This window comes from Adiantum capillus-veneris, chromosome 11, assembly GCF_014529385.1.
Source record: "Adiantum capillus-veneris isolate H3 chromosome 11, ASM1452938v2, whole genome shotgun sequence".
NCBI classification, from domain to species: Eukaryota; Viridiplantae; Streptophyta; class Polypodiopsida; order Polypodiales; family Pteridaceae; genus Adiantum; species Adiantum capillus-veneris.
The window spans coordinates 151015103-151034130 of NC_140941.1; the positions used below are offsets into that span (position 1 = coordinate 151015103).

General features: G+C 40.7%; 1 protein-coding gene across 1 annotated transcript in view; it reads right to left on the bottom strand.

Annotated features, from left to right (window-relative positions):
- Positions 1-3474: 3474 nt before the first annotated feature.
- The window catches only part of LOC147448226 (P-loop containing nucleoside triphosphate hydrolases superfamily protein), a 45942-nt gene continuing 30388 nt past the window's right edge, over positions 3475-19028 (bottom strand). The window contains exons 9-11 of the mRNA XM_086524103.1: positions 4102-4218; positions 3972-4022; positions 3475-3896 (exon numbers count right to left, since the gene is read on the bottom strand). Coding sequence (XP_086380229.1) covers positions 3759-3896; positions 3972-4022; positions 4102-4218 — 306 coding nt within the window. The 3' untranslated portion in view covers positions 3475-3758. The remainder of the gene's footprint in view (positions 3897-3971; positions 4023-4101; positions 4219-19028) is intronic.

Consider the following 19028-nt stretch of genomic DNA (forward strand, 5'->3'; position numbering starts at 1 on the left):
CATGTGGTAGTGATGTGTGAAAACACACTTGGACCACCGGAGCATTTTTTCTCTCTTTAGAAGGTTTTTTCCCCCGTGCATTGTATATACGCCCATCACTCTAGGGCTATCCATCTTTGCATTGCACACTAAGTAATACACTCTCTCTTGTGCGCCTTGAGCTTCCTTCGTCTTCTCCAAGTTGTGTGTGTTTTCCTGCAACCCTAATTCCAATATCTCTATGCTCATTAGGAAATTGTTCTTAATGAAATGCTCACTATGTTATCAATTTCCGCTACACACAAGATACTAGTGCATTAAATGTTACACTCAAGCACTTCTCCTCGGAGCTTTCACTCTTTAGCAAATTCCTAATCCTATGTGTTATACGTCTGACAGAAAATATTAATGATTTTTCCATTAGCTTTGCTTGGTATGCTAATGTTGAGTGTTCACCTATAACTATTTCTTACAAGAAGTAAAATTTTAAGAGAAGCTAAGCATGTTGGCACACCATACCTACAAGCTGCAAAGGCAATATGAAGAAAAGATTTATAGAATTTGGTTCCCGAATATTACTTCATGACTTGTTACGCAGGCCTTGTGATCTTATCTCTTTTAAAGTATAATTTTCTTTGCTTGTTTGTTATTGCTATTTCATTAGGTTGAAGTAAAAGAGCTCTCTATCAGCTTATTAATAAACAACTAGGCTCTTATGCAATATTAGTTTATTTATTCCCGTAAATCAATTCGTTTTATTTGGAAGGCCTTTGTGATTCCTTACCATTTTTCCAAAGAATCACTTAAAAACCTAGTGTATTTGGCCCCAACCCCTCGAAGCATAGCCACTATCCAAAAGCACCTTGATGGATGGGACTTCCCACCGAGGCCTAATTGCACCTTTTACTTATCTTGCATCCTCAAGCACTTCTCCTCGGAGCATTCACTCTTTAGCAAATTCCTCCTCTTATGTGCTATACGTCTAATAGGAAAAACTAATGATTTTGCCATTAGCTTTGCTTGTTTAGCTTAGGTTGAGTGTTCACATATAACTATTTCTTACAAGAAGTAAATTTTAAGAGAACCTAAGCATGTTGGCACGCCATCCTTTTAGGCTTTAAAGGAAATATGAAGAAAAGTTTTGTAGCATTTGGTTCCCCAATATTACTCCTCCATTACCAGTTATGCAGACCTTGTGATCTTATCACTTTTAAAGATGAACTTTCTTTGCTAGTTTGTTATTGCTATTTCAATAGGTTGAAAGAAAAGAGGTCTCTATCATCTTTTCAATAAACTACTAGACTCTTATGCAATATTAGTTTATTTTTACCAGTAAATCAATTCCTTTTATTTGGAAGGCCTTTCTGATTCCTCACCATGTTGCCAAAGAATCATTTACAAACCTATCGCATTTGGCCCAGCCCCTCGAAGCATAGCCACCGTCCAAAAGCACTATGATGGATGCACGTCCCACTAAGGCCTAATTGCATCTTTTATGTATCTCACATCCTCAAGCACTACATCTCGGAGCTTTCACTCTTTAGCAGATTCCTAATCCCATGTGCTATATGTTTGATAGGAAAAATAAGTGATTTTGCAATTGGATTTGCTTGTTATGCTCAAATTGAGTTGTTCACCTAGAACTATTTCTTACAAGACTTAAAATTCAAGAGAACCTAAGCATGTTGGCACACCATACTTTCAGGTTTCAAAGGCAATATGAAGAAAAGATTTGTAGCCTTTCGTTCCCCACTATTACTCCATTACCAGTTACGCAGGTCTTGTGATCTTATCACTTTTAAAGATTAATTTTCTTTGCTTGTTTGTTATTTTTATTTTAATAGCTTGAAAGAGAAGAGATCTCTATCATCTTATCAATAAACTACTAGACTCTTATATAATATTAGTTTAGTTTTACCAATAAATTAATTCCTTTTATTTGGAAGGCCTTTGTGATTCCTCACCATGTTTCCAAAGAATCATTTAAAAACCTAGTGTATTTGGCCTTGGCCCCTCGAAGCATAGCCACCATCCCCTAATGGATACACTTCCCATTGGGACCCAATTGCACCTTTTACTTATTTCGCATCCTCAAGCACTCCTCGGAGCTTTCACTCTTTAGCAAATTCCTAATCTTATGTACTATATGTCTAATAGGAAAACTTAATGATTTTGCCATTAGCTTTGCTTGTTATGCTGAGGTGGAGTTGTTCACCTAGAACTATTTCTTAGAAGAAGTAAAATTCAAGAGAACATAAGCATGTTGGCAAACCATACTTTCAAGCTTCATAGGCAATATATATAAAAATTTGTAGCATTTGGTTCCTCAATATTACTGCATTGGTTGTTACGCACACCTTGTGATCTTATCACTTTCAAAGATGAACCTTCTTTGAAAGTGATCTTATCACTTTCAAAGATGAACCTTCTTTGCTTGTTTGTTATTGCTATTTCATTGGGTTGAAAGAAAAGAGCGCTCTATTAGCTTATCAATAAACTACTAGACTATAATGCAATATTAGTTTATTTTTACCAGTAAATCAATTCCTTTTATTTGGAAGGCCTTTGTGATTCCTCACCATGTTTCCAAAGCATCTTTTAAAAATCTAGTGTATTTGGCCCGGGCCCCTCGAAGCATAACCACCATCCAAAAGCACACTAATGGATGCACTTTCCACTGGTTCCTAATTCCACCTTTTACTTATCTCGCATCCTCAAGCACTTTTCGGAGCTCTCTCTCTCTTTCGCAAATTCCTAATCCTAAATGCTATGCGTCCGATAGGAAAAATTAATGATTTTGCCATTAGCTTATCTTGTTATGCTAAGGTTGAATTGTTCACCTAGAACTAATTCTTACAAGACGTACAATTTAAGGGAACCTAAGCATGTTAGCACACCTTATTTTTAAGCTTAAAAGGCAATATGAAGAAAAGTTTGTTTCCCCAATATTACGTTTCGCAAGCTTTGTGATCTTATCACATTTAAAGATTAGTTTTCTTTGTTTGTTTATTATTGCTCACAGGTTGAAAGTAAAGACCTCTTTATCAATTTTTATCAATAAACTACTAGACTCTAACGCAACATTAGTTTATTTTTACGAGTAAATCAATTCCTTTTATTTTGAAGGCCTTTGTGATTCCTCACCATGTTTCCAAAGAATCATTTAAAAACCTAGTGTGTTTGGTCCCGGCCCCTCAAAACATAGCCACCATCCAAAAGCACCCTAAGGGATGCATTGCCCACTAGGGCCAAGCTCTAATTGCACCTTCTACAGCTAAGCGAGGGGAAGCTTGCTACCATCACCAGCAAGTGCTTGTTTGTACTCCCTTCCCATCAATTGTTCAAGGGATTAGTCACAGCTCGGATAGGCTCCGGATACATTTTACCATGGGATATTATGCAAATTGATACAGAAACTACAACTCTTATGGCAGGCAAAAACTAAATTCCCATAGACCAGAACTTGAGGAGAGTCCATCATGCTAACGATCAAAGTAGACAAAATGACTTTCTCTATATTACTTTTTTTCAGAGGACATTATTACATCGAAGATTATGATAGTCATCGATTTACAACTTGAGGATTGCACTCAAACAACATGACATCCTTACTTGATCATAAGATAGGTGTGCAGGTAAGCAGCATATCATGCACTAGCACACATTTAAGCCTTGAACTTCAAAGTTCACAATAGTATCACAAAAATAGCTTCGACCCATTCGTTGGAATAAAATGAGCATCATCTTACCGTAGCCTTATATGATCCAAGGGAAGGCAATCAACCAATGGGGTTCCTATTGTCATCTATGTCTAATTGCAGTGTCCTCCCAGGCAATGCATCCGTTGGTCCAGAGGCATATAGCCCAGGTAAATATGCTTTATATGCAGGCATATAGCGCGAAACAAAATCTTTTACCTGTACGAAGTGCCAAAACACAAAATTAGCATTATGTACAAGCATAACCACCAAAGTGAAGGAAAGGCACGACACCTCCTCGTCAGTCATGCCTGGCCTTCCTGTCATTCTCATCCCAATCTCAGCCTGCCATATGTGACGAAGTTAGAAGAGACATTTCATGTTGTATACACTTCATTCGATTAGAAAACAGTATTTCAACTACCTGCAGACGCCATTTGTAGATTGCTTCTAAATTGCTCACTTTGATAACAATCCAGGAATCTACATACTTGTCCCAGGCATCATGATAAGCTGCAAGGTTCCGATTCACTTTTTCAAGCTGCACAACAGTGTCCACACAACCTTCAGCTTATACAAACAACTCACCAACATACTAAAAACAAGATTAAGAAACATTAGGTGATGACAGAGCTGGAGAAGTAGCAACAAGTTTGGTTCGCAGCACTCTTTGCTAGTTAGCCGAGAATGGTCTGCTACCTGGGGGAGAGCACCAAAATGAAGGCTAAGCGTTAAAACCATATAAGCGCTACTTATGGTGCTGAAACTTGTAGGCCAGTGTTCTATGATCTAGCTTAACGACACGACTATCCAATATCAAGAGAGAGAGAAGGAGAGACAAGCAAGGACACACAAAGATGGAGGCTAAGTCTTCTTCACTACAAAAAATGACAGGGGAGGTCTACATAAAATAAGTGAGAGAGCATATAGCGTAAATATAACAATGTACAGTGGGAAATGTAAACCTGCTTAGGAGTGCCTGGTAAGAGAAGAGTGTTATCACTCTCACTAGATAGAGAAGGTTGATGAAGTTCAGTTCTGTTATCACTCACCAAGATGAGAGATCCTCGTATAAGCTACCACAGGCTAGTGATAAATGTTGGTGAGAAGCCATCCATGATCCAAGCCTACCAGGTGTTGATCTTGAAATCTCAACAACCCCTCAAGCTTAACTCCACCAACGTACTCCAAGCATCCCTCTAGATCATAACAGTTTCTCAACTCCAGGCGCGTTCATGAAGATATCTGCAATCTACGCGTCTGTCCTCATATAGACAAGCTAGATGTTGCTAGCCGAGACCCTCTTTATGGTAGTGCACCTCAAATGCTTCGTCCTCGCTTAAAATACAGGGGTTCCATACCAATGGTATATTATTGAGGTTGTTTTAAAAAGTAGCAATCAGCAGATGTACCTAAATCCCATAGTCACAAGGGTACTAGTCTTCAAGTTCCCAAAGTGAAAGGAAAGGGTTGTATTTATAGTAGAAATGGCCTCCTTTGAAATCTAGGGCCTTCTTTAAAATCTAAGGCCTTTGAAATTTAAGGCCTTCTTTGAAATCTAACGTCTCCTTTGAGCTTTGGAACACCTCGAAATCCGTGAAGCCGCCTCCGAAATCTGTAAGACCTCCTCTAGGATCTTCTAGAACCTTAAATTGTTAACGAAAAGAAATATCAATATGGGTATCAAATGAAAGCTCTTTTTGTGTAGATCATGATTCTAGCTTCAAAACATAAATCCAAGATGCTAGTGAAAACATAAGCATTCAACCCACACATGCACAACAAGCAATCTTTCATGATCATGCCATTGTAACTGACGTTTCCGGTGGATATAGCCAACACTTCAAGGCATCAATCCTTTGTGTGTGCAAGTAGGACCCCGATATGCATGGTCTATATGTCACAGGCGTCTTTAAGTTATCTCAGTGGAAGTGTGCATTATCAATGTTCTAGCCCACTGCGTGGATCCACCTTAACCTATGACTACTCATCGGTGGCCATCCTAAATGCATTATTCTTCATATCTTGAAATCAAAGAGGAAAACAATTTGGGACTAGATACTATAGAGAACACTTGGAAAATAATACAAAATTTGTTTACAATTGGAGTTGTGACACCTAAATCTATCCTACTATGCTAATGCGCTAGCCCTAATCCATGCAAGCATACTTCCACCTTGCATTCTCATCATCAACTAAAAGACCTAAGAACGCGAGGAATTCAAAGATACATTTAGTCTCCAACTATGAGCAACTCATTTTCTACTGCACCTTCCTTGCATATGTTGATCTGATACAACGCAACCATACTTTTCCAAGTCTCCTTCGGGAAATTGGCATCCTATGTAACCCTAATCATGGTGTCTTGTATACTTTCCAAACAACAAGTATATTGTAAGGTGCAACGGAATGAATGTTCGAACTTTGCTCAAGATGAGTACTCCGAATTGTGCTCAAGGTTCCTTTTGTTCTTATGGAAGAGAGAGCCTTCCGTTCTTAATGATAGAGTGCAATGATCACAACAAAGTGAATGGACACTATGCGTGCAAGTGTATGAGACTGAGAGATAGAGAGAGAAGAGAATACGTTACCAAAGACGTTGTAAAACCCTCCTCCAAAGGCCCCACTCATCATCCTTCTTGTGAACAATCACATCTTCTTCATGCAACTCATCATGCTTGTGAGAAATCACATCTTGATCATGCAAATCATCATGCTTGTGAGAAATCACATCTTGATAATGCAAATCATCATGCTTGTCAGTGTCATCCAAATCATCATGCAAATCCCGTGTATTATGCTTTGGAGAATACAAGACTGAGAGAGTCTCCTTTTCCCAAATCTCTTGCATCTGTGTCTGTACAATAGAAAAGAGTCACAAGAATTCTTTCATGTGTTGGTCGCTCTTTTCTTTTATGGCTTTGTTCTCGCGATCAAATTCTACTTGTCTTGCTTTGTTCTCGCGATCCAATTTGGCTTGTCTTTCTTTGTTCTCGCGATCTAATTTGGCTTGTCTTTCTTTGTCTTCCAAGTCGTACTTACGCTCTATGGCTGCCATGCTTTCTTCGTATTCACGATCTGTCTGTCATTTCTTCTTCGTAGGCCTTTCTCTCTGCTTCTCTTCCTTCGCTTTCGAACTTGTTGTCCATAAACAACTGCATCAACTCCTCCATAGGAGTTAGTGCAATCCTTGGCGTAGATGGGGAAGGGGGAGGGTCGGAAAAACCTCTTGGTGAGGAAAATTCTTCTTCGCCTCTCTCATGCTCATCACCTCCGAGCGAAGTATCCATTCCGCTTCGAGTGATGACCATCCACTGAAGTCGTGGGTTCTTGTGGGATCTTGTGATCTTAGGTTCTTAAGTTCACGAGGAACTTGGGTTCTTGAGGATCTTGGGTTCTTGGGTTCTCGAGGGTTTTCTTTCGCTTGCAATCTATGTTCGAGAAGGATCTTCTCTTCACCCGAGTTCTACTCTTTTCCGCGGGCGCACCCCTTGGCGGCCTTGCGTTCACACCAAGGTTGCTTTTTCCCACCTCACGTCGATTGGCCGGCCGCTAAGTGCACGGTCCGCTCGAAACGAGTGAAAAGAGGCACAAGGGGAGGCTGGACAAGCCCTTCTTTCTTGGGTTTCCTATCACTCTTCAAAAACACGATTAGGAATCGACACGCCCAAGCGAACTTGGGTTCGTGCGACCTCAACAAGCAAAAACAATTATGTGGTTCTTGTGGTTCTTTCCTTGAGTGATACAAAACACTACCAAAGCTCTGATACCAATGTAAGGTGTAGCGGAATGAATGTTTGAACTTTGCTCAAGATGAGTGCTCCGAACTGTGCTCAAGGTTCCTTTTGTTCTTATGGAAGAGATAGCCTTCTGTTCTTAATGATAGAGTGCAATGATCACAACAAAGTGAATGGACACTGTGCGTACAAGTGTATGAGACTGAGAGATAGAGAGAGAAGAGAATACGACAACAGAGACGTTGTAAAACCCTCCTCCGAAGGCCCCACTCTCTATGGCGAGAGTGGTCTACTTATGATTGCACAAATCTCTACAATGTTTGGACTTGCCGACGATGTCGACGACAATAAGGACGACAACGAGACGGCTGAAATCTGAAAACTCTTAAGCGCTGAAATCTGCAAATCTTTATCTGCTGAATTCTGACTCTATGTCGGTGACGATGTCGATGGCGACGATGCGACGACGACGCGCTGAAAAAGCAGATGCTGAAATCTGCGTTTTCCGGGCTGAAACTATAAACCTTGCGGAAACTGACCGTGCGGCGAGGAACTGCTGCGGGAAGGTGAGATCTGCGAGGTTCGGGACTTGATCTGCGGTGTCTAAGGGCTGAAAACTGAAAACGCTGGTGGTTCTTGATGATCCGTCGCGGTAAATCTGCAAAACGCTAGGGCTGATCTGCAAATCAAAACGCTAGGGCTCAAAACGGCTCTGCTGTCGCCGGATGGCCTGCAACTGCAAAACGCTAGGTCTCTTGATGAGTCTTCTGTCCCAGGGATCTGCAAAAGCAAAAACGCTGGCTGATCTCGTCCAAAAATGCTAGGTGGTTGCAATGGAGCAAAAACGCTAGGGCTTGGGGTTCTGCTGAGAAGTTGCCTATTGAGCAATGGTGCTCCTGCTGCCTCTTCTGCCAGAAAGTGCTAACTCTGGTTTGCTTATATACAAACTTAGCAAAATTGCCTTCCCTACTTCCAACAAAAGTCACTTAAAAATAATAAGTGAAAAATGTCAAAAATAGGGAAAATAGGCTAAATGCACTGGAAAATTCCCCTGAAGGATTCTGATGGATTCTGATGGGAATGCTTATGATCATGTTGTGTACAACCAGAGGATATGCATCTACACTAAGTGTCTGGACATGCACGATCTGCGAACAGACTCACAAAAGTGCCAGAACACTTCTAAATCTAGACTGACTGGACTGACTTCTAAATCTAGACTGACTGGACTGACTGAACCCTTGTCGTGTTGTAGCTTGTCCACGGACACATAGGGTTGGATGTGTCACGTGACATACATAACCTTCCGTGCTCCCACGCTCCAATCTTCAAGAGTGTTTTCTTATTTAAAATCGGCTCAAGATTCTCAGGAATCATTGACCCCTTTCATTTTCTCCATTTTATGCAGTTCCAATAGCCTTATGCCAAGCATGGAACTTGTTCTTATCCAACTTCCACTAATTATCTGGCTAAAGCTCTTACAACTCGCCATGTTTGCAATTGTTCTCTTTAAGCACTTGCAACAGTCTATAAATGACCAAAAATTTCACAAGGAGTGACCACAATTGTAATTGCACTCTGACACCACCCCTAAGATTAAAAATGACCCCTCTGAGTATGCTGGTGAGGTCAGTTTTTCCCAGATTTGGCTCCTATCATTCCTTCCAACCCATACCATTTTTGAATCACCTGTTAAGATTTCTCAATATAATGATTCCCAGCACCTCAAGCTCACGACACCTTGGATCAAATTTTTTATGTCATTCAAATCCCTAAAACCTCGAACGCAAGGAATTTAAAGATGCATTTAGTCTCCAACTATGAGCAACTCATTTTCAACTGCACCTTCCTTGCATACGTTGGTCTGATACAATACAACCATACTTTTCCAAGTCTCCTTCGGAAAATTGGCATCCTGTGCAACCCTAATCATGGTGTCTTGTACACTTCCAAACAACAAGTACATAACCTTCCGTGCTCCCACGTTCCAATCTTCAAGAGTGTTTTCTTATTTAAAATCGGCTCAAGATTCTCAGGAATCATTGACCCCTATCATTTTCTCCATTTTATGGAGTTCCAATAGCCTTACGCCAAGCATGAAACTTGTTCTTATCCAACTTCCACTAATTATCTGGCTAAAGCTCTTACAACTCGCCATGTTAGCATTTGTTCTCTTTAAGCACTTGCAACAGTCTATAAATGACCAAAATTTTCACAAGGAGTGACCACAATTGTAATTGCACTCTGACACCACCCCTAAGAATAAAAATGACCCCTCTGAGTATGCTGGCGAGGTCAGTTTTTCCCAGATTTGGCTCCTATCATTCCTTCCAACCCATACCATTTTTGAATCATCTGTTAAGATTTCTCAATATAATGATTCCCAGCACCTCAAGCTCACGACACCTTGGATCACATTTTTAATGTCATTCAAATTTCAAATCCCTGAAACCTCCTTTGACTCTCATCTGGTTTCAAATAGTTTTCCTTGTTGTCTACCTAAAAGTGTCCCTCTAGCCTTGGGCCATTGTTTGTACCATTAATTTTCTTCTCCCTTCCCTAAATTGCTCAAAAATGGCTCAAATCATTTTTAATCTCATTTCCTCAGGAACTGCTATCTGGTGAATTGTTGAGTAGGTGATGCCTTTTAGCATTCATATGGTCCAATCTGTTCTCAATTTGTAGGTTCTCTTATAAAGTGATCATGTGCCATGGCCTGACTGAATTAGAAGAAAGGAGCAAGAGTTGAACTGCAGCTATGACCAGATGAGAAGACCAAAATCTGAGTTGACTAACACGTGAAACGCAATGGGATTTGTGGCGCGATTTATTGACTGCTAGTGTGGCAATCATACGGGTGTGGTGACGTGGCAATTGGACACCCGTGCGTTTACTGTACAATTATAAAAGAAGTTAACTCTCACGATTTTGAGTGCAAGTTATTCTTAGCAGTTGCTTTTGGGGGCGATTTGTAAATGTTGGGCCATAGTGCCTTTGAATAAGAGACCTTAGCGGAGGCTCTATAGACTTGCGAGTTGTACAATTGCAGAGAGGCTCTCTGGAAAATTGGAGTTGTGAAGATTCAATCAATAAAGAAGTACCAAATGGGCACCTACAATAGGCTTGGACACTCAAGCGACAATTCAATAGCAACAAACGAATAGAAAGTCAAATAAGTAAATTTAAATAGAGAGAGAGAAGAGAGAAGAATGGACACGAAGCGGTGGAGATCCACTTCCAGATGCACTAGCCCAACGACCGGCATCCCTTTCGGTATTTCTTACTTTACTGATGGTTCGCAAAAATACAACGTCCGACAAGCACCTCCTCTGCAATTTGTGCGCTTCAAACTGCCAGAGAGGGCCCCCAAGGCTCGTATTTAAAGGCCCAAGGCCAAAAAGCCATAGTTACAAGCAAGTCATTTTCAGGTCTCCGTTCCTCGTTCCCATCCCAATTTCCCGTTCCACATCTGCGTTTCATGTTTCAGACATAAGTATCCGAAACAGGGAATGGCATTTCATGCATGTTGTCGTTCCGCGTTTCCCGTTCCAATTCCCCGTTCTGGGTAGCTATGCAAAAAGCATCAAATATGAAAAGCTGACACACAAGGAAAATCCCCCAAAAAAATCAAAGATTCCCTAAAAATCCGCCACAAATTCCGAGATATACATATTGCATGCCACATCATCAATTTTTATGAAAAAATTGGTTCCGATCATTTTCAACCACTTTTAGGTACTTAAACAGATCCTTTTAAGTTCAAATGCCATGTCATCACATTTGTCACATTTCCCCCCTCTTGAAAGAAGAGTAATCGCCCTCGATTATACCTACATAACAGACAAAGCACAAAAACTAGCTCGACTCTATGTACCCATGCACCAAACTACACATATCTAGCAACTAGCAAAAAGGTGTCCCAAAACGTTGACTATAAGTTTCCAAAGTGTCACCTTCCCGCATCTTCAGATGGTTCCATGCTGTAATCACATCCTATTCATATTGTTTTGTTAACCATACCGAAGAAAACAAGTTCTTAGATTTCACCCACTTGGTCGATACTTTGCTTTAGAGAAGAAGAGTCGGCCGCCATATCCGAGGATTCCCTTTTAGAAAAGATGCCACCTTTCATACTTTAGAGGCTTCCCAGAAGTTGCCTCTGGAGAAAGCCGTGTCAAACTACTGTATGAAAGAAAGGACTCGATGGGAATCCTTAAAGCCAGATAAGGTGTCAAATCTTAATTCTTGGATCCCATCCTTGAACTCCTTAGTCTTCTTCTTCTTCTTTTCCAGGTTGTCGTACTGAGTGGCTCGTAACAAATGATTCTTATTTTTCTTACCATAAACTGTACCAAAAGTATGGACATCACTATCTCAACTGTCAGAGGTGGAAGTGGTTTCCTCCTCTGAATTGCTGGATTGCTTTCTATGCTTTCTAGACTCCTCCTTCAATTTGCTTTTCTTCGACTTGCTTTTCTCGTCTTTCCTTCCCTTCTTCTCATCCTCGCTAGAACTAGATGAAGAAGAACTGTCGGAACTATAAGAAGATGAAGAAGAACTCGAACCATCCTCGAAGCGAAACGCTTCTTTGATCCACTCTTTTCAACCTAGATAGCCTGCATAATCCTTGGACCTACTACAATTCCGAGAGTGCTTTTTCGCTTTCAACAGCTGAGTTGCCTTTATGTTCAAAAGCTTTATCAAACTCTTGTTGCGAGTACAATTTTTGCTTTTCGCACCCGACTTTGCTTTTGTCTTCATTGCCGATTTGACTGGTGTGTAGATGGCCTTTTCCATCTCATGTGGACCTCATCAAGCGAATGTTTCTTCAAATATTTCAAGTAGCTTGAGTCCTTAATGCATTTGATCAGACACTTTGCACAAGTGTCAACCTGCAATTAGTGCTTGTAACCTGCTCCCTCCCCAAAAACTTGTCATGGTCCTCTCCCGATTCCTCCGTTGAAATCTTTGTTGCCTCTCTCTGCTTCTCCACTAGGAGTGAAGTGCTCTTCATCCCCCTACAAACTTATAGTTGGTGAGATGCTATTGGATTTATTGCTAGAACCCATGTGTGCTGCAGAAAACAAATCGGATCCTTCCTAGGAGGAAAATCGTATGAGCTATGATACAACAGTAACACGCTTGGCCACTCACGCAAGGATTCAATAGCAACACGCAAATAGAAATTGCAACAATTGAGCTACGATACAACAGTAACACGCTTGGACACCCACGTGAAAATTCAATAGCAACACGCGAATAGAAATTGCAACAATTGAACTTGAAGAGAGAGAGAGAGAGAGAGAGAGAGAGAGAGAGAGAGAGAGAGAGAGAGAGAGAGAGTCGACACGAAGCGGCGGAGTTTCGATTCCCAAAACATGTCTTTTTAAGTTGAAATGCCACTACATACGAGTGGGAGACTTTGCCCACTGTGTCTTGCTTGAAGTATTCATTTCTTTTTTCAAGTAACCATTCAATTGTTTCAAATTCAATTTGTGGTGTTGTTCTTTTGTTTTACCATCTTGTCAATGACTGTTATAGCGGTGTCAAAACACCAATCGATTCTTCTTCTACAGAGAATTCAATCCCATTTAAGATGAGGAGATGGCACGAAGAGGAAAGTGACAAGACCCGTCCTACAATGCACAACCTCATTCTCCAGATGAGTGCCAAGAGAATGTTGGATTTCTCATGGAGCATGCACTTCATTATTCACAAGATCCTCGATATACGAAACATATGAAGGCTCAACCGATGAATACGGATTAGTCAACCCAAAGTCACAAACCAAGATAAAGGTCCCCATGTCTTGAGCTGCCATGTCAATCCACACTGCCACCACATCAACACCCATGAAACATGCCACGTTTTCCAAGGTTCATGGTACTTTACCTATGGGGTTTGGGTCATCCAATTTCTAGTCCATTGCTAGCATGCGGCGCCATGCCACATCATCACTTAGAATATTACCCCGCCCCCAAAAGAGGAGTAGTCACCATCGATTACGCCTGCAAAACTAACATAGTCCACATCTTGAGTACACACTAACTCCATGCAAACTTCCCCAAAGCATCACTAAACTCTCTTTCAAACAACCCTGTAAAGTGTCTAATATTCATATAATAGCTGCCTCAAACATCCTTTGCTGCTCTCAGATATCATAGACGATCTCCTTGGTCAAAGTGATATCATGTAAAACCTCTACTCTATTTTTCATCATAGGTGCTCTCTCTAGTGTTGTTGTATGCAAATCGCAAACTATGTAAGTGATCATCTTACTTTTTTGTCGTGAATGCACATTGCTTTCAAAAAATTGGACACTTCAATTTGTCCATTAGATTCAGGGTAAAAAGATCTTGTGAAATCCAGTAAAGTACCCAAATTTTCAAAAAAAAGATTATCCAAAATGAACCACAAAACTTTAAAACTCGATCAAAAATCGTAACGTTTGTATGTGGAAAAAAAATTTACAAATATAAGAGTACAGCTTAATATGACGTGAGACATGGAATAAAATATACTTGTTTACTCAAACGATCAATCACTATCCAAACCATATCATGCTTACGTATAGTAAGAGGGAAACCAGTGATGAAATCCATTAAAATATGTTCCCTGAGGTATTTCAAAAATAGGCAGTGGATGCAAAAGACCTAATCTCTTACCTATGGTTGACTTAATCTTTTGACAAACAAAACAAGCAGCGTACTTTTTAACATCAATGCACAACAGTAAGCCAAAAGAAATCACGACATAAATACTGGTAAGTGGTAGCGAAACCTCCATGACCGACATAAAGCTGTTCATGAGACAAAATGGTTGTGTAGCTCAAAGTTTTTGCTTGAAATACAAAAATTGGTCTCGAATGGTGTCCTCAAAAAATGAATCTCTAGAATGTTCATTCATATACAACCATGTAGTCTTAAAATCTTCATCTTGTGCATATATGTTAGGCATGGATGCAAATGATGTATTTCCAATGACGGACAAATTATGAAGAGAGGGCCTTCTACTTCAAGCATCACCCACCGCATTTTCTTTACCACGTTGGTATTAAATACTAAGCTAAAAGTTCTGAATAAAAGAGATCCGCTTAATGTATCTATCAAAAACTAAGAACTGAGAAAGCGGATACTTGATGCTTTGTTTGTTTGTTTCAATGACAAAGTCGAAACCCGTCAAATAATGTTTCCAAATTTTAAGTGCATGTAAAATGGCTGTGAGTTCTACGTCATAAGTGATGTATTTTATTTCAAAAGGTTTAGATTTTTGACTTTCAAAAGCAATTGGGTGATAGTCTTGTATAAGTGCAGCACCTATGCCTGTACCCCTAGCATCCCTTACAACGACAAAGAACATGTGAGAAAAATCAAAAAATTGCATCGGTCAATGATTTTTCAAAGCTTGAAAGGATTGGTCGTGCAATTCAATCCAAACATAAGGTGTGGTTTTCTTCAAAAGCAATGTGAAGTAATGTGCCTTATCTGCAAAATTCCTAACAAACTTCCTATGATAACTACATAAGACAAGAAATGATTTTTCATGCAGATTTCTAGGAATTGGCTATATTTTGATAGCCTCAATTTTCTTAGGGTCTACCTTAAAGACTCTGTGTTTTAAATGCTCGATGCCATATTCAAAGAAAGAGCTCTTTTTAAGATTCAAATACAGCTTATTCTTTGGCAACAAATCAAAAACATGTGTGAAGTGCTCGTTGTGTTCATCCACAAACTTACTAAAATCCACAAAGAAAACAAATACAAAATTTAGTACTCTATGAAAATGCAGTACGTCATATATGTAAAAGTAGCAGTTAGCTTGAACATCATAACAAGAAATTCATAGTGCCTTGTTTCAGCTATAAATGCAGTTTTGTAAATGTCCTCCTGTACCATTTTGACTTCGTGATATTCCGATTTGAGGTCAAGTTTACTGAAGCAATTTGTCTAAAAAGTTATCTATCCGAAAAATAGGGAATTTGTTTTTGATTGTGATCTTATTCAAGGCTCTATAATCTATACACATACATGATACGAAAAATTCCATCCTTCTTCTTGACAAAAAAAAACAAGCGTTCCATATGGTGAACTACAAGGCCTAATAAGCCCCCTCTATAACGATTCTTGGATTTGGGTTTGGATCTCTTTGTGGATTTACATTGTCACACACTGCTAACGTGTCAAGCCATTGAAGACCTGAGCTGATTTGCACATCTCGGCCGAGGGGCCTAAATCCTAAGAGGAGCAACAGGAGAAGTAGAAGTCTTGCCGACTTATTATGGGACCCCGTCCAATGGGACCTATATTTAAATAAAGTAGGACCCATCCTCGTGCGCACACAGTTTCCCAGCATAAGAAAAGATGACACGGTTGGCTGTACGGACTACACCGGCAAAATGCGTTGGCTGTCACATGGCACTGTACGGACCGCCATGATTTATGCGGATGGTTGTTGACGTGGCAGACTGTATGGAATTCCACATTTCAACACTAGTAGTTTTTTACTAGATGCTTTTAGAATTACTGCTTTTCATGTTCTGCTTTTTAGAGAGGCCAAGAGTCTTTATAAACGTGGGTTGGGCTCTTCCTCTGGCACTCGACCAGGAAGGTGAAGCAGAGCAGAGTGCCAGAGTCCCGCACGGTTGTACTGAGTTCAAGCAATAAAAAGAAATAACGTAAGGGGTGCCAGGGTTTGGGGCCAGTGCTCTCTTGGGGTGGAACTCCGCCATTCCCCATCTCGTGTGTCGTGCACTCTCTCTCAATTCAGTTGTTTTGAAGTGTTTAAAGTTGTCTCATTTATTCTTTCCCGTTGGCACGTGGTGCCTGTCTCGTTACAGTGGTTGATCTTTTTATATGGCCGGGCGGACAACCAATTGTAGAAAATAATGAACGGCTCATTTACGAGAAGTATAATGAGTCTGTACGCACTATAAGGGGTCAAAAGAACTTTACCCCAACAACCTCCCACTTAAAGGCCTTTTGGGCAACCTTTAGTAGTAGTATGTCACAAGACGGGCACCACATGCCAATAGAAAAGAATAGACTAAATCGACTTTTATCACTTCAATAGCAACTGAACTGAAAGAGAGAAACGACACGCAACACGGAGTGTAACTATGTCAGACTTTGTAAATAATTAATGTATTTACGAGAAAAGAATTATCTAATTAGTTGTGCACATCAAAATAGATCTAGCAGTTATGGGCCCTCAGGTACGCCCAAGTTTGGGCCAGAGTACTTCAGGGAGACCCTAGCAGAAAATACCATGAAGCCTTAGTGATTGAGAAATCGGGTTTTCAATGAAGGGGTAGATAGTAGCCTCAGATTTCAGGCTCAGAAAATTACGCGCGTCAGTGCAAGCACATGAATGAGATGGGGTCCTTAGAACAACAGTAACCTTAAGGCCTCAATTATTTTTACGGCCTTAGGATAAGTCATTAAATTATTTTGAATTGTCTATGTTGGACCAAATGGTCGCACAAGTGCGAACAGGTAATGCCAGAGCAGTGCTGGTACGGCATTGCGCTGGGGAGTAACTAACATTTTCATTGGTTGCATCTATGTGTGCAATTGTGCACTTAATTGCACATTTCATTAATTAGCATAGGACTTTTAAAGTCAAAGGTTGAATGGTTTTTAAATTATTAAGTGTGCCACTTGGCACACTTACCCATGCAATCAATCTCTCTCTCTCTCTCTCTCTCTCTCTCTCTCTCTCTCTCTCTCTCTCTCTCTTTTCTAGCTAGCGCCCCCTCTTCACGCTGGCTATATGAGAGCAGCCCCTCCCCCCCCCCTGTTGAACGTCCTCTACGCATCGAAGCTCTCCATTGAAGCTTGAGAGCAGCACCTTGTGGTGTACGTGGAGCCTCTGAGCACCCATCACCTAGAACAAGGCCTCTCATGGTTGTAGGCAGCTGTTGGAGAAGTTTCATCGCGTAAAGTAGTAGAAAACTCTCTTTCTCCCTCGTCTAGCTGCTGCAAATTCTCTGTTTTCAGCCCCTAATCACCTGTATTAGGGTGAATTTCAGCAAAGTCTTAATAGAATCTTATTCCTCTCTACCTACTCTACACATACACAAAGTTTGGAGCGTTCCCATCGCGAAAAGGACCTCCATTTCGGCATTGGAACGCGCTCAGGTAACATTTTCTGTTTTTGTGCAGAAAATTACAACAAGCGTGTGTGCGTGCGTTTTGCATGTTTCTTTCGTGGATTGACTGCAGGAATGATTATGTCTGAAGAGACACAGTTAGTGGAAGATAGACTCTCATTTATGAGAGCTTCCGATGAGTTTTGTGGAAGTTAGACTCTCACCTACGAGAGCTTCCCAAAATTTCACAGAAGAGGAAAGATCCTCTCAGGAGTCAGAGAGCAGTTCTTCTACTCTCTCAGTCAGAAGTAGAAAAAGGACAAGAAAGAATAGAGGACGGGCTTTTGCTCCGTTCTTGTGCTTGTAAAGATTCTCCCTTAGTAATAAAGATATTCTCTTTATGGGGGGGGGGACCAGCCCATCTTCTGGTCCCCAATGATGTGTCAAGCTTTCTCTCTTTCTCTCCAAAGTCTCTTGAGTACATAAATTGCATTTAACAGTCAATTTTCACTTCCGTATTTTTGTGACAGTGGTGTCAAAGCAAGGTCATCTCTCTCTTCCTTAAGGGATTGACGACTCTTTGCAGACTGCAAAAATGGGAGGACAGAGTTCTCTCTCCTTCAACAGTAGGTGATAGAGTTGCAAAAAGCTCTCTCCCATCCAGAAGTCCAAAAGATTCTCCATACTCTTGAGAAAGGGAAGGAGAAAGTGCCGATCAGGTCGAGAGAAATCCCGCAGAACCCAAAGGCACCGGAACCAAAGAAAGATCCTTTAATTGGAACCTCCCGCATGCACAAGAGGCAAAGGAAACCTCCAGAACGTCATGTGCGGTTTAATCCAAAGGTTCAAGAGCAGGATCTTCCTGATTCTCCTCAGTTTTCTTTCATGAAGGATCTGGATGACATAGTCGCTCCAGAAAACATGTTTCTTGACGATCCGTCGTGCAGCAAGAAGTGCATTCAAGGGAAAGGACTCCTGTCCACAAGGAGTCTAAGCATAGAAAGAAGGAGCACCATAAGAGGAAGCACCACAGGCAAAAAACATTCAAGTCACGAGACAAAGATGTAAAATTCGACACCTACAATGGACGGTGTGATAATGACAAAAGCTTTGGCTTTTATTCGTCAATTTGAAGTTGCATTTGCAAAAGGGAACTTTAAAGAAAGATCCAAGCTTCGCCATGTCAGTATGTACCTAAAAGGCACCGCCAGCAGTTGGTGGTTAACCCTGATCTTAGAAAATCGCAAACCCCAAGATCGGACTGTTTTCAAGAAGGAGTTCTACGCACAGTTCCTTCCTCCAAACTATGAGGAAGAGGTAAAGAAAGAATGGGATCGACTCTCACAGTCAGAGAACGAAACTGTACCGCGCTATATGGATAGGTTTTGGGACGTTCTCTTGAAAGTCACTCCATTCAAGAAGATTGAAGATTCGGAGAAGATGCGCAACTTTGAAGCAGCATTGCATGAAGCCTTGCAAAAGGCTATGAAGCTCTACCCTTGAGGTAACTTGCAGATACTTATGGAA